Raw genomic sequence first — 15,328 nt, 5'->3', positions numbered from 1 at the left:
CTAAGCATATCAGCAAATCTTTACAGCATATTCTGGGTTTGGTATCACAATATGAAGGCATGCAAACCAAAATCTTAGAATAATTAGCATAATTGCTATTATAGTTAGAAATAAATTCCCACTTAGTGCCAGTTGCACCATCCGCACTTGACAGACAGATCAACGTCACCCAGCGCGCCGCGGCGGTTTACCATAAAACTTTCCATACAATAAAAATTAGCAATCTTTTTAACAATGACAAACAGTTTGGTGCGACCGACCCTTAGGAGGCACTTTTGTGGAGCTTACCTCAACCTATCCAGGCTTTTTATTCATAACTTTGCGACGCCGTGTCAAACACAAAAGCTGTCATCCAGACGCCACGGCACCGAAGTGTCAAAACTGAAATTGAACTTCATGCATATGCATGTAGGTCTATATTGCTCTATGACCGATTAATCCGTCTTTGGCGTTGAACCTACGGTGCGTATATATCGGTCATTGGCGTCTAAAAGGTTAAAAACTGAATATGTCCTTTAAAAATCACATTGGGCAGGACCGAGGGTCATATATTGTGTGTACTTTTAATTGAATGTTTTTTTTCTCATTAGTATTCTAGCAATGGCTCTAACATGCCCATATTGTTATTGCATTAAATGTAGTTAGTATTGGCCAGGTTTATTGGTATGATTGTACACTATGGCTACATGTGGCATCTGCTTGCATCGGTGCGGGTCTATTGTTTCATTGTTTGATCACTTCATGCATAATTTGTAAACATTTTGCATGCTAATGTAGCATAGCTATTTGATCAAAGCTTTGCTCTATGGACATTTATTAGATCCTATAAGTTATATAGGTACTGTTAGTTTTTTGGCTTGTTTCCAGGCAAAAGTATGTGGCGTTTGGCCAGTGCCTCTTAGACAGAAAGTTTTCACTATCAATCAGGCGAAAGGAACAGAAAAACAAACATAATGTAGTAAACATTCGTATTTATAATATAATGTTGTCGTTTTATTTACAAATAAATACAAATTCAGTTAATAAATAAATGGTAAATTATCTACATCTTAATAAGTATGTTTTATATCTCATTTCTTAATCTTCTCTGAATTCATCTCGAATCCAAAATACTAAACGTTAACGTTTTCTTATGACACGTCACGGTCTCAAGAAAATTTGAGACTTTCGGCGTTCGGGCGACACGTTCACGTACATTCACACTATACGACTATATTTACAAGGTACTCGTAGACACTCCGCGGGGCGCTCGTCCGGCGCGCCCCGCGCACTCACACAGGCACTAGAGTCCTCCCCGGCCGCGCGTCATAAATATTTGTACACGGCCGGCCGGGCGGCGCGCGGACTAGATAATACTGGAGGGCGGCCGGACCGGCGGCTCCGGGCAGCGGCAGCCCGCTCTGCGGCAGCGCGCGTACCCCGCCGCACCCACCGCCGCCAGTCCCCGCAGCGGCCAGTACAGCCACAGGCACGGCAGCGGCAGCGACAGCAGCCCCACGCACGCCAGCCGCGGCCCGCACGCGCACGGCGAGCCCGCCTCGTCCTCCCCGCTCCCGCAGTGGTAGAACAGCGCCTTCACGCAGCACATGCACGACGCGTAGTCCACGCACGCCTCGGCGCTGCACAGGCAGCTGCCGCACAGCCAGCGCGAGGGCAGCGGTCGCGGCCGCGCGCACTGCTCGCAGCGGCAGCGACCGCAGCGCTCGCACACGATGGAGTCGGGCGCGAGCGCGCGCCGCTTGTCGACGGCGGCGGGCTGCGCCGTCACCGGCTTGAGCGGCTGCGCGGCGTGGTGCGGGTGGGCGTGGTGGGCGTGCGGTCGGCACGGCGCCTCCACGTAGGCGTTGCGCTCGCGCTCGGTCTCGGGCCGCGGGCGCAGCAGGGACACGGCGGGGCGCGCGCCCGGCGGCGGCGGCCGGTGCACGCGCGCCGCCGGCTTGGGCGGCCGGGGCGGCGCCGCCGGCCCGCCATACTCGTCCATCGAGTCCGGCTAACGGCTCTCCGGGCCGTCGCCTTCCTGTTCCCTCATCGTCCCCACCTAAGGGACAAAACAACAATACCGTTAGCTACATATACTATGAAATACAGATCGTTCCCGTCTAGCTCGCTCTGTAGAATAAGTAAGCACGCGAGAGTATTTTACTACATCACGGCGACTCGTGCCTGATTTCAGAGCGAACTAATGTTCTGGTTGGATCTGATACTGACATCACTTATCAACTAGATCATCGCTCATACTCATACATTCCCTTTCATTTAATCAATTGAAGGCATATAGCACGCGATCAATCTCCTAATGACGTGGTTCTTAATGAATAAACTGCGTGGGCGTGACACGTACTCCTGATATTACTAAAACTATTCTGAGAAAAATAGTTGATCTAATGATAGATATGACCTTTTAAACGACAAATTAAATGCACTACTATTAGCTTTGCAATTACAAACGATTCCGTACTTTGAAACGATTAGTGTAACAAGATCTCATTGGAATAAATAAGTAGTCAAATAAACGTTATTAAATTGTATTTTACTGCTACTTCGCTAATGCATACTATTAAACAACAAATACTAATGCTGAACTTAATTGAGGCCAAATATTCTCTATCAGTCAACCATGAGACCAAAAAGAGACCCGTGAACAGTGCGAGGCCTAAATGATTTTAACATAGGTTTAGGTTTAGGAAACACAATTTAAACTATATTGATTAGCATTTTTTGAATAACTGTTAAAATGGGGTTTTGCAGTTTTTAACTACTTTACACGAAGGAAGTGGTGTTTGGCAAGCACGAGTGCCTACACTTTGAGCTAGTGACCGACCGAAGTTTCGGTTTTGGCAAGTATGTATTAGGATAGATAATCATCATGTTTCGGCCGAAACTACAGCAAAGCCGAAGAGCGGTTTAGGTTGCGTCAAAAAGTCCGGTTTCGCTCGGAAACTATTTTGAGCTATTGGGATCATTTATGCAACAGTGCACCCGCGGGCTTACGGAGAACTCGCCACAACATAACCCCATGTAAGTTTTAATTGGTAGAGTTTTCCTCCTAAGTCCCAGAGTCGTTTTTGCAGTTTAGAATTTGAAACCTTCTTATATTCCATTATAGTTTAAAATTCGATATTAATGTGTCCTTTTAAAAGGACATCGGGACTCCCATACGATAAAATGCGAACTTTTAACGGTGACAGATCGGTGCCGTTCAGTGATGCTTATATTTGACATTATGAGTGTTTATAGTATATAATAGAGATCAGATAAAGTTAATATAGTAGTAAATATTAGAGCAAAAAAATAAGGAGCCCTGGCATGGGGATTGGGTCTAAGATATCTGGATTCTTGGGGCCCATTTCACGAATCTTATTAGACTGATTAGACTTAAAAACAGCATCACTTAAAGACTCACTTTACTGACCAATCTGACCATATAGTCCTTTTAAAAGGACAGAAAATAAAATCGAATTTCGAATTATAATGAAATAAAAGAAGGGTCCTAATTTAAAACTGCAGAAATTACTCTGGGACTTATCAGGAGGTATTTAATTGTATCAAAGAGAATAGAGAGTTACTGTCATAGTAAATTTTGTAGTCACAGTAAATTTACTGCCATCTATCGACACACGATTAAAACTAAAAATGAAAATGTATATAAATATTTATCTATATATTATGGGATAGATAAATTTTTTATTTTTATTTTTTTAGAACGCCATATGACTTTGACCCATATTCCTTTACTGATGTGTTAAAATTGTTAAATAGCCAACGCCATCTACCCGAGATTTCGCCAAAGGTGTGGTGCCATCTTTTCGAGTATAACTTTTTCTTGATTTCCGAGGCACGTTTTTTCCTTAGACTTTACTTAGGTATCTTATACGGAGTTACATATATCTTTGATTGTATTATTGTTAAGATGATGGTTCATGATTCATGAACTATTAATATGTGTACCGCTCAAAAAATGGGCCTCTTATATTTGCTCGTTGTGTAATTAGTAGGGCATGATAATTAATACAAAATAATATATATTAATGGTCACTCACTTAAGTGTACCATTTACTTTTTTTATTTAATCCATCATTTTTTGGGTTATTTCTACTCAGAATCACGAGGACAATCAATTTAAAGAAAAAAAGTGCGTGTCAATCAAATTCAGTACAAAAATGCTTGTGCCGCACAGTGCCACACAACTGGTGGAATCCCGCCTTAATATTTACGCGCGTTTAAGTAAAACTTCTTTGACGATGACGTTTATTGCTATGTTGTCACTTTGACGTGTGTCCTATTGTGCGTGTGTCACTACTGAGCGTTACTTCCGTCAGAAAAAAAATCTGAGTTACCCTCTAGTCGCGCCTAAAGAAGTTTTACTTCAAAAAAAATATGTCCCCGAAAAAGTTACAGTTTTGTAACGCATTTTCACATATTTTGTATGGACCGTTACAAAACTGACACCCAAAATTTGTATGAAAAACTGTAGACGCTTTTTTTCTTTGTCTCATCCAATAGTACTCGTGAGTCTGAGTCTAAAAAACCCAAGAGTTGATGGTTTTCGAAGAAAAGTAAATGCAACCATTTTTTCTGAAAACCTTAGGGGGTTTTCAGAAAAAATGGTACCAGTAACTCCTTATTTCCATAACTTTGCTTAAACTAATTAGGCATTTCGATAGACGTAAAAAAAGTGCCCTAAACGTAAAAGGCAAATTATGTATTTACAAACCAAAATCAATTTCTAACAGCTAAAGGTAAACCAGTCAATTCTCAGAGGCGAGGTATCGAGCATATTCGAGCAATAGAGGCATATAAAGAAATATCGATTTTCGTTCTCACCTTAGGGCCTCAGGTTAATCTTAGTATATATGTGGACAATAAATAAATAAATAAATATTATAGGACATTCTTACACAGATTGACCAAGTCCCACGGTAAGCCCAAGGAGGCTTGTGTTATGGGTACTCAGACAACGATATATATAATATATAAATACTTAAATACATAGAAGACACCCATGACTCGGGATCAAATATCTGTGCTCATCACACAAATAAATGCCCTTACCGGGATTCGAACCCAGGACCATCGGCTTCACAGGCAGGGTAACTACCCACTAGGCCAGACCGGTCGTCACAATAACGACACCACACAAGGATTCAAGTAGTTTTTGTACAAAACGTATTGTTATTTCCGCATATTTACACATACTCGTATATACACATTTCTTACTAGAACCGAAGTATTTTAACTAGAACCAAATAAACTTGTCACATTTATTGTATTACGGATTAGTTTTGTAATTTTTTGTGGGGGACCGGAGGGGGCTTTATTTATTGTATGACAAGTTTTAAACCGATAGAAAGTTACCTTTTGTTTGAAAACGCCACAGAGACGCATCAAAGTATCTCACATGTTTGGTCTTACTGTCAATGTAAGTTGATTAATTAAAAAAAAAGTTATTACCGTAAACTTTCTTACCACGCCAATGCCTGACTTAAGGAAACAGTGATTCTCTATCAAATAACTGCCTATATCTAATTCATAAATGTAACACTTATTTCGTATTCACGTAGCGCAAAAGAGTTTACTAAATCACTTGAAGCTTACTAGGTAAAACTCCCAATATATAGTAAATACTAGGTCTATGTCATATTATGTATGAATTGAACTAAACTCCACACAGTAGTAGACTCTTAAACCTGTGTAAGTATTCAGTATAAGTAATTGTTTCTTACGACATCATGGTTTTAGGCTTGTTAGGGCGACTGCGATAGAGCTTATTTTAAGGGTTCCGTACCCGAAGGGTAAAAACGGGACCCTATTACTAAGACTCCGCTGTCCGTCTGTCACTAGGCTGTATGAACCGTGATAGCTAGACAGTTGAAATTTTCACAGATGATGTATTTTTGTTGCCGCTGTAACAACAAATACTAAAAACAGAATAAAATAAATATTTTAGTGGGGCTATACAGTAAACGTGATTTTTTTTGCCGCTTTTTGCGTAATGGTACGGAACCATACGTGTGTGGTCGGTTTTATTTTAGGCAAATCGTTATAATCACAACTAAATACTAAATTGTAATACATAGAAGTCATAAAATAACGAAAGTTGAAAGTGACCATGACCTACTTTGCTTGAGATTGGCATCGAACAAGAGGGCCTACCGCGAATATTTCTCTTCAAAATAAAATAAAAATCGAACGCGATCGAGTAAGTCAAGGTCGTGATTTTTTTTTGCAACTTTATGACCTGCCACTCGCTTGCGGATCGCTAAAATCGTCAGATTATTGAAATAAGCACTATAAAACAAGTAATTAATCCACCATACCTTAATCTGACGCGCTCGAGTATTTCTGGGTTGCGATTTTTTTTTTACTTTTCTGACGGGCTTTCCTGGACTCCCGGCTAGGTTTCAAGGACGCATAGTTGGTTGAGGTACTCAACAGGATACCCCCTATCTTAATCTGACGCGCTCGAGTAACTCCAAAAATCCCCTCATGGGCTCCCCAACCATCAGGGTTTCCTCTGAGGTGTCAGGATTTTTGGTCCTTTGTCAGGATTGCGGGGGGACTAGCTAGATAAAAGTTTGGAGTTGCGCAGAGAAAAGGTTATGCAGTAGCTACAGCATATGGTGGCGAGTTAAGGGGCCCAGGAATGTCAGGATTTTTAGGGTGATGTCCGGACTTTTGTCAGGATATTCAATTTTCTTATACGACAGTCATAATACGTGAGGCAGATATATAAATATAAATACAATATTTGACATTTATCTTGTATAAATTTAGCGTTTAGGAATAAAATTAGAAATAGAGATAAGAACTGTCCGTGTACAGAATTTAATTTAGCTTAAGCGGTTATTTATTATTATACAATTAACTACCAAAGGTGCTCTGCCTCAACCTTAAATTACATTGCATCATTAGGGTCAATTACTTTGTATATTAGATATATAATTACATTCATTAGGCTAATATGTTATACTGATACTCGTCTGTCGAAATATTTTCCTGTAATATTGCTCTTGATACCATTAAATTTATCATTAAATATATATAACCTCGTAAAGCCCACGGTCCTACATAGTATCAATGACTTCAATGGAATTTAAACCATTTTCAATTGGAACAGTTACATTTCTTTTGTTGCGTTGGTTTTCAAAACAAATGAAATTCTACAATATTTCCTTCATTATTGATTTCAAATTTAACCGGCATTTTTTGTATGGTGGGCGTTAGGACTGTTAGGAGGACAAAACAAGGTAGTTAAACCACGACCAAATAAGTATTCAATTACTTAAATAAGTGCATTTCGTATAAGAGGAACATATTTTGTTCGGAAAAATATGAGAAAATCCTTAGGTTTTTTTTATCCCTTCTAACATTATATCATTTAAGATCCATAAAGCAGAGAAAAATAATCCAGGATTGCTTTTTACTGTAAAGATTACAAGATATTTATAATCCTTTTAAACGCCTAAATACAGAACTGTAATACTCTTTTCTCATATTAAATTGAATCTCTATAATAGTAGGTATTTTAAAGTTTAATATTCGACCATTCTCGCTCCATTCAATGTTAAACATAATAAATGTTATCTGCAAATAAAAACGATATAAAAACAGAGAATGACCATGAAAAACACGTGCTGAATGACAATTAAACGTATTGTATTTACGTTGTAGGGTATGGCCCTGGCCGTGTAACAGCAACACTAACCATGGATGGACCTTATTTTCTTAACAATAAGGTTTAAGAACAGTCAACCGTGTAGGCGATGAAACTGCTTGAACTTTGGGTAGTGGTGTCTCCATTTTCGTCTGTCTAATTTAGCGAGAGCGATAAGGATGGAGATACATCTTCAATCACGATGTTCGTGGTAGTGTCCTAAACTGTCCTATATGTGTGACGTTGGTATTGACAAATAAGTTTTAAGGCGACTATACCTCTCGCATCTCGCCTCGAATGATGATCCCCATGTTTTACCATATTTTAATTAATTAAATGTAACATTTTTAAATAAATTATTGTGATAAACTTCCAATAAATGTCTACAAACATTACATGTGACAGTTGGGGGTTTTCAGAAAAAAATGGTACACAGACAAGGAAAAAAAGTGTCCCCAGTTTTTTATACAAACGGGGTGACAGTTTTGTAACAGTCCATACAGAATGTAAGTATTTGAAAATGCGTTAAAACTGTAATTTTATTGGGACACACTTTTTTTTGTTGTTAAATCGACAGTCCTCGTGATTCTGAGTAGAAATAACCCAAAAGTTGATGAATTTATGAAAAAAAGTAAATTGTACACAGTGAAAATGCCCAGCTACCTACTCCATATAAAAAAAATAAACTGTCATTAGGGACCATCATTCGACGTGAAGTGTGTTGTGATATTTTCATTTTTGGAAGCCGCGGGCTCTCAAAGGAGCCGGTAACAGTTTTGGAAATTTGCATGGTCATCGGTTAGGGTTGCCATACGTCAGGATTTGTCCGGACATGTCAGGAACTCAGGATTTTTGACCCTTTGTCCGGATTGCGGCCGGACTTGGCAAGTGTCAGGATTTTTAGGAATGACCCACTGCAGAGCGCAGTGGTACTGCGATTTATTTCAAGGTCGTTGAGACTATCAGTACTCTTAATTAAAGATATTTGCTCGTTACATCATTATGCTCGCCTTAGCAATGGAAACACTAAACAAATGAGCGTGGCTTCGCTATACGATGCAAGCGAAGTGTCTGCCTCAGTTAATTCCTACTAATTTATCGTTTAATTCAACCACGTTGTCTGTATAAGGTTAGTGCGGGCCTGCGGGCAAATTCGTCTGCGGGGTACTCTTTAACAGTAAAACGTATTTTTTTCAATGACACCATCTATAGGTACTTTTGAGGCTGCCTGGAGATGAGCAGGATGATAGACGTGCGGGAATAAATAGTATTGGTCGTAATCCACATATTTTCTCCGCTCGGCTGGATTGCAAACAATGCTGTTGGTTTCCCGTACGTCTCCTCTCATCGGCGCCTCAGATGAAAGGCATTACTAACTCCTGGATAAATACTATCGGTGCCCCAGTTAGAAATAGCTTATAAAACGGATTTTATTTTCCGTATGCTGTGTGGAAGAAATCCAGCAAACTGATTTGGACAGCAGTGATCTTGTGATCAGTCGATCTGTGGTATGTTTCGTTTTTATACGATATCTGTGGTCATAATATCAATTTATAATGTCTGATGTATAAAGACCTAAATCATAAAACAGGTCCTTGTTGCTTCCATCCAAGACTTCAGCAACCTTTATGGGATAGTTCACATTATGGTAGGGCTACTGCGTTTTTCCATACTTGGTCGATATTTTAAATCTTTTAGTCATATTTATAGCGAAAAAGAATCAGTCAATGTTTCCATATATGTCTATAGACATTGTGTTATTTGATCTACCACTGATAGGACTAAGGCGAATACTACACTGTAATAAGATATTATGACACGCCTGACACAAATGATAGTAAAAGACTTTTCTATAATAATTCAGATTCAATATGGGTGTTAGTTGTCCTTTTAAATGTCCAGTAGTTTTGTATCATGTAATCAGCTTTGCGATTGATTCATATGAGAGTAAAGCTACATGATATGACGATGCTGTAAGGGGTAAAGGCATGGGAAAGCAAAAGTCATGAGGCAGTAGGTAACTATTTATATATTTAGGTAAGGTATTTAAAAAAAATGTAATTTGCCATTACATTACATTTCGGTTTTGCCCTATGGTTGACTGGTAGATAATGCCTTAAGGCATTAAGTCCGCCATTTGTACTTGTTTTTTATTGTGAAATAAAGTTTAAAATAAATAAATACATATGTCTGTGATTTTATATAGAATCGAAGACTTTCCCTGACCATCATACATAAATGAATTCCACTTCATTAAAACTATATCCACATGGATTCCAGGCTTCGTATAAAATAAACCTAAGCTGGGATGGGATATCTAGATCAAGACCACAATCAAGAGAATCTAAAACAACCTTTTTTATCCACCGCATTGAAAATCGTTGCTATTTGTAAATATTTGAAAACGTTAAAATTTGACATGTTGGGACGCCATTTGTTTTAATTATTTATTTATGAAGTACTAAATCCATCAATTTAGTATCACTTATTGCTTCAAATCAGGTCAAGTACAGAGCTGTAAATCGTTCTATAAAATTCTGTAGTGCAACCGGAAATCTCTTTCTAACGAAAGGTGTTGAAATTAGACCCTTTAACAACCTATTTAGCAATCTTTTCATACACGTTCAGCATTAAGTTGTTATTTAATCCAAACCATAATTATTTTAAAAGACTACGTAATATGAGAACCGGCAATACTGACTAAAGCATCTCGTTATTGGTCAAGCACATAGTAGGGTTGCCTATGAAATCTTTTTAACTTTATTAAGCACTTGTTTTTGTCAAGAAAATATCGCCATCACCATATGCTGTAGCTATAGCACTTCCCTTTCCTCTGCTTTTAGTGGTTATATTGATATAAACTAACACGATTTTCACTCATAATTTTAAACTAACAGGGGACTTAATCGCGTAAAAACTAAGTAACGTAACGTGTTAGTTTAAAATTTTCTAGTGGTAAGTTGAGGTTTCTAAGAAACCCTGACACTCGCCCGACTCCCTCCGCAATCCTGACGAAATCCAAAAATGTCACATGTCAGGGGAAATGCTGACCTTAAGGCCGCTTCCTGACTTGGCGGTACGGTATCGGTATGCGGTATTTTATACTTTACCGCAAGCTTACTAACGTCGATCAGATCTCTTCACTAGGCAGTATACTGTCAGTATGCTTTCGGTATAAAACAGCAGAATCTTCACTCGTGAAAAGGCAGAAACGTTTATGCCGTGGCGAGATTATGTCGTCGTCAGATGAAGATACTTTACATTTGCGATTGCGTAAAAAAAGAAAGAAGTATATCCATTCCCTACATTACCAAAAATATTTATTGCGGCACAACAACTTTCACAAGATGATGCAAAATTTCAGGCAATGTACAAGATGTGAAAACAAACTCGTGAACTTCTGTGCGTAATTGTGCCATTTTGTTCACTAATCACAAGCGGTTAGCGCTCGGCATGCAGGATTTTACTTACTACCCGGCATGGCGTACAGTTCGCGCCAACCAGAAAGCAAGGAAGCATGCATTCAAATACAGGAGCTCGGTAACGAATCGGTAAAAAATTACCAAGCGTACTTTACTGCACCGATAGCGTACCGCCAAGACAGGAAGCGGTTATTAGTAAGTAAGCACATGTCAACAGCATCTATGTTGCCGGTTTAGTATTTGGAATTGTAACTTGTATCTTAAACATTAATGACACTGAATGATGATTCATTTTACTGCGATAATTTGAGTTTATTGACCATTTTGTGACCAATAGCTGAAGTCGTTATGTCTATCGTAATGTCAATTTAGTTGGCGTAGTAATTTGTGTCACGTGTGGCGGCGGGATGTCGTGCCATCTATACATTTCCATCCCACTGATTATCAGTCCGCCGGACGATATTAGCCTATCAATTAGAACAAAAATTTGACAGTTCCGAACAATTGATAGGCCGATATAGTCCGGCGGACTGGTAATCAGTAAGCCCCTTTACAGACATGAGCAACTACATTAAAGTAACAGGACAAGTGGCATCTGTTTTTGATATTATCTGTCGCTGTTGTGGTTTGGGCTTATTATTATAAGTTATAATAATAACTATTACATAGCTCAGCTTTTACACGAAGCCATGTAATGTACCTACTAAGCCTATCCAACATTGACATGATTCAAAGTACCGTAAAACCACCCAACTGAAGTGGTCCAAAAGTAACTATCTTCGTTCAGGCTTCATTGTTATTTGAATGTCGTATTCCTATGGCGAATATTTTTAGATGTGGAAGAAAAAACCCAAACAAAACGTTTATACTTAATTACGTATTGAACTGACCTACTATCTTGTACTGGACTATCGTTGATGGTTTTACGGTAATCTTATTGATGCAACCAGTCTGTTGAAATAGAACGATATCAAAGATGGCTTTAAATCTTGGCATTTTTTTTAATGAAAATGAAAGTTTCCTTAATTTCGTATGAAATTTACGACAACTTTTTGGGCACTCAGCACTTTTTGGGGCTTTTTGGGAATTCGAAAACAATACAAAAGGTAATCACGGTCCATATCCCGGTCAATATAAGTTTAGTGAAACTAACCCTGAATCATTCAAAACTGTTTTTGGACACATTCCGCAATTTATTCATCTGTAGTCACAGTGGCATGACGTGATCCCTCACACCTTGCATATCAGTTGTCAATGTGGCAATACAGTAGCCCAAAAATCAAGTCGCTCTGTTGTTTTCTATTGACACGAAATTTAGAGGCCATATCATTTGCCAGTGTCGTTGTATAATCAAATCTTCAATGAATATCTACGGTTTTGTCTAAATTTAAAACTATCTGTAAGTTCGTTAAAGATAATAGCAATAACAGGCGTCATTGTTTACTATTCTTTATCGCTGTAACTTTGAATTTAATGTTCAGTTATAAAGTTATCGTTGAAATTCGCCCACCACTTAAAAATAATTGTCGTAAATTTGGTCGAGGATTTGGGAATAAATGTAGACCAGCTGATTCATAAATGAACTCTCAGCACGTTTGTTTACATTCTCACGGTAATTAATGAGTCTGGTGTCAAGGAAATTAGTGATATCTACGTGTTCCGATAAACTTACTAGAAATCATTGAAACGAACGTGGCGTGAGGCGTCTGTATGTACGTTTTGAGGGCTCGGATAGTTGATATCCGTAATGATGGTACGTGAAGTAGTAGAGAAGGTTCTCGGAGCGAGCGGGCGCACGTGCGTAGCGGCCGGACGGCGAGCGAGCGGGCCTAGCGACGCTACTAGTCATTCATGCCACATTGATTCCATCGCATTCCGAGGAATTACTTCCTACGCGCTACGTGACGAAAACTGTCGCCGTCAACCGCCTCGTAGCGACTGTGACCGGTGGGCGATCCCACGTCATTATTGCCTTATGTACTTACAAAACGGACGTTCCACGGTCACACATCTCCTACACACATCGCACAAGGGCACTCGGGCCTTCAGCCCCACACACAACACTTGGCGGTCGGACGATCCTGCCACGCCTGGGCCGCGCCGTAACAACCACTGACACACTAAAATACGGCTCAACCACCGAATTTCGGTCGCGCAAATCCACAGGAAGGTTCGTAAGACCGGCGCGGCCCGGAGCGGCAGGCACCTGGCGCGGGAGGGGCGGCCCACGCACCGGCCTCGATTCTCGTCCGCCCGCCGCGCGGTTATCACTGCAATATGGCCGCTACTCACTTCCTCGGTGAAGTTCTTCGTTGATTTCTACTCCTGATCTCGATGACGGCGTTTTTTGTTACCGTTCCGAACTCGTGCGGGTTCACTGCACTTATTCTTATACACATTTTAATGGAAAACCGGGAGCGCTAGCGCTACGCTCCGACGAAACGACCGTTCCGTTCGCTGGCACATTCCGCACTGGCGTCGGGCGCGGGCGCGGCGCGGCGGGAGAGGCCGCGCCGCCCCGCCGCTCCGCCGCCGCCGCCCGCGCTGCGCCTTTTTATGAATGGAAGGCGGCCATACTGAATGAACCGCGTACACGGAGCGGTTGGCCGCTATTTTCGCGGGCGAGCGGCGTCGGGGTGCGAGGGGGGAGGCCGGAAGCGGGCTGCGAGCGCTCGCGGTGCCAAATTTTGCGGCGCGGGCGGCGGCAGCGGATGTGCTCGTTTACCGAGCTTCCGGCGAGATCCCCCCGCGCAGCCGCATCCGGGAATTGGGTTTCCGGTCGGCGAGAGTCGCGCCACCGAGATACCGCCCACTTTCGTCCTGCATCGGCCGTGCAGACGTTGGAGAATCTAGATATTTTTCATGCTACTTTTCGAGCGCCCGCTTTCTATTAGAGACGGCCGAATACAGGCGACCAAAGCGTATTAAAGTTTCTAACCTTTAATAAACGCGTTGGCACAAATCGCGTATTTTTATCTCCATTCACTTGTGTTTGGCGTGGGGCGTCTACGACGGCGGTTATCGCGCGTTTTTGCAAGGTTGCAGCGACAATGAGGTGTTGTACACGTCTCTGTGTCAAGGACGGCGATAAACGCCACGTCTGTCAACCGACCCATTAGCACTACACACCCAAATTCTTGTGAACGTGACGCTTAAGGGGCATAACGTCAATTGGATGGAAATATACACACATTGCTAAAGATGCCAATATTGTTATTTCTTCATAACCACCATATCCTTAATCATCTTGTGAAGATTTTGATTATAGTACACTGATTTAAACTTTCACGATTTTGATTTTTGACACATTATTACTTACGAAAACGTGACTTAATAATAGTAGGATGCAGCCTACACAACAAAAACGTCTAATTTTAAAAACGAAATGTCGGAAAACTTGGAAAATTCCAGAATTTTTAGTATGTGATTTTGTACGTTTTTTTTCGGGGTTTGTATTTATTTTATATTTAAAAACTTTATCATAGGTATACCATAAATAGTGTACCTTTCTGATGATAGTAAAATTTTTCATATATCTCTTACTGAAAATGATATATTTATTTTTTTACAATTTTTTCCATAATCAGCAAACAATTACGTAACACATGTACATATATGAATTTTGGCCAAAACGAAAAAATCATGCATTTAAAATGACCTCCGACTACTATTACCTACATCATATTAGTTTCAAAACACTCGATAGTTACTTTATCATTCGTTTAAGATAAAATTACCTTTTAGTATCCATTTTCGTGTATATATTTACAACTACTAGTGGAATCAATAATAAAAACTATTTATCTGCTGAAATAAGTGGGTTTTAATATCGTTTCTTACAATAGCGTCGTTACAGTTTTTTACTATTTTCTCTATCTGCTGTATGAGCGTTTTGTTATTTCTCATATCAGTGGCGTTTTGTTCAATCAACAGTTTTAGGTATGCTAAGCTATAACACTACAGACATTAACTGGTATTAATCAACAATTAAATATTAACAATACTTATAACAATGTTGATAATGTTTTATAAAACATTAAATTACAATAATACCATTAACTCAAATAAACTCTTTAGGTACTCAACATCAGAGAGCTATATATATCTATCTCACTTTACTACTTTAGGCTCGGTGTAGGCTGTCAAGCCTACAACTAAACCAGTCTATATTACTAATAGGAACAGTCTTAGGAAATATCTAACAGTATGTGCGTATGCACTTAATATGTGAATTTTAGAGGTTACTTTGAGG

At 39.9% G+C, this 15,328-nt stretch overlaps 1 protein-coding gene across 2 annotated transcripts; it reads right to left on the bottom strand.

Moving 5' to 3' along the window:
* Positions 1–954: 954 nt before the first annotated feature.
* Positions 955–13,573, bottom strand: LOC134741285 (protein sprouty). 2 transcript variants are annotated; one of them, XM_063673999.1, is made up of 2 exons: positions 13,369–13,573; positions 955–2,038 (listed from the first exon to the last, which is right to left on the bottom strand). In XM_063673999.1, exon 2 carries the CDS (start codon positions 1,979–1,981, stop codon positions 1,346–1,348), a length of 636 nt encoding a protein of 211 aa, XP_063530069.1. In that variant the 5' UTR covers positions 1,982–2,038; positions 13,369–13,573; the 3' UTR covers positions 955–1,345. The 2 variants fall into 2 exon arrangements, with proteins under 2 accessions (XP_063530069.1, XP_063530070.1); XM_063674000.1 differs by lacking the exon at positions 13,369–13,573 and adding an exon at positions 13,062–13,362.
* Positions 13,574–15,328: the final 1,755 nt, after the last annotated feature.

Source organism: Cydia strobilella, chromosome 5, assembly GCF_947568885.1.
Source record: "Cydia strobilella chromosome 5, ilCydStro3.1, whole genome shotgun sequence".
Taxonomy (NCBI): domain Eukaryota; kingdom Metazoa; phylum Arthropoda; class Insecta; order Lepidoptera; family Tortricidae; genus Cydia; species Cydia strobilella.
Note: the sequence above shows the minus strand (reverse complement) of the source record. Positions and strands in the feature narration are given on the sequence as shown.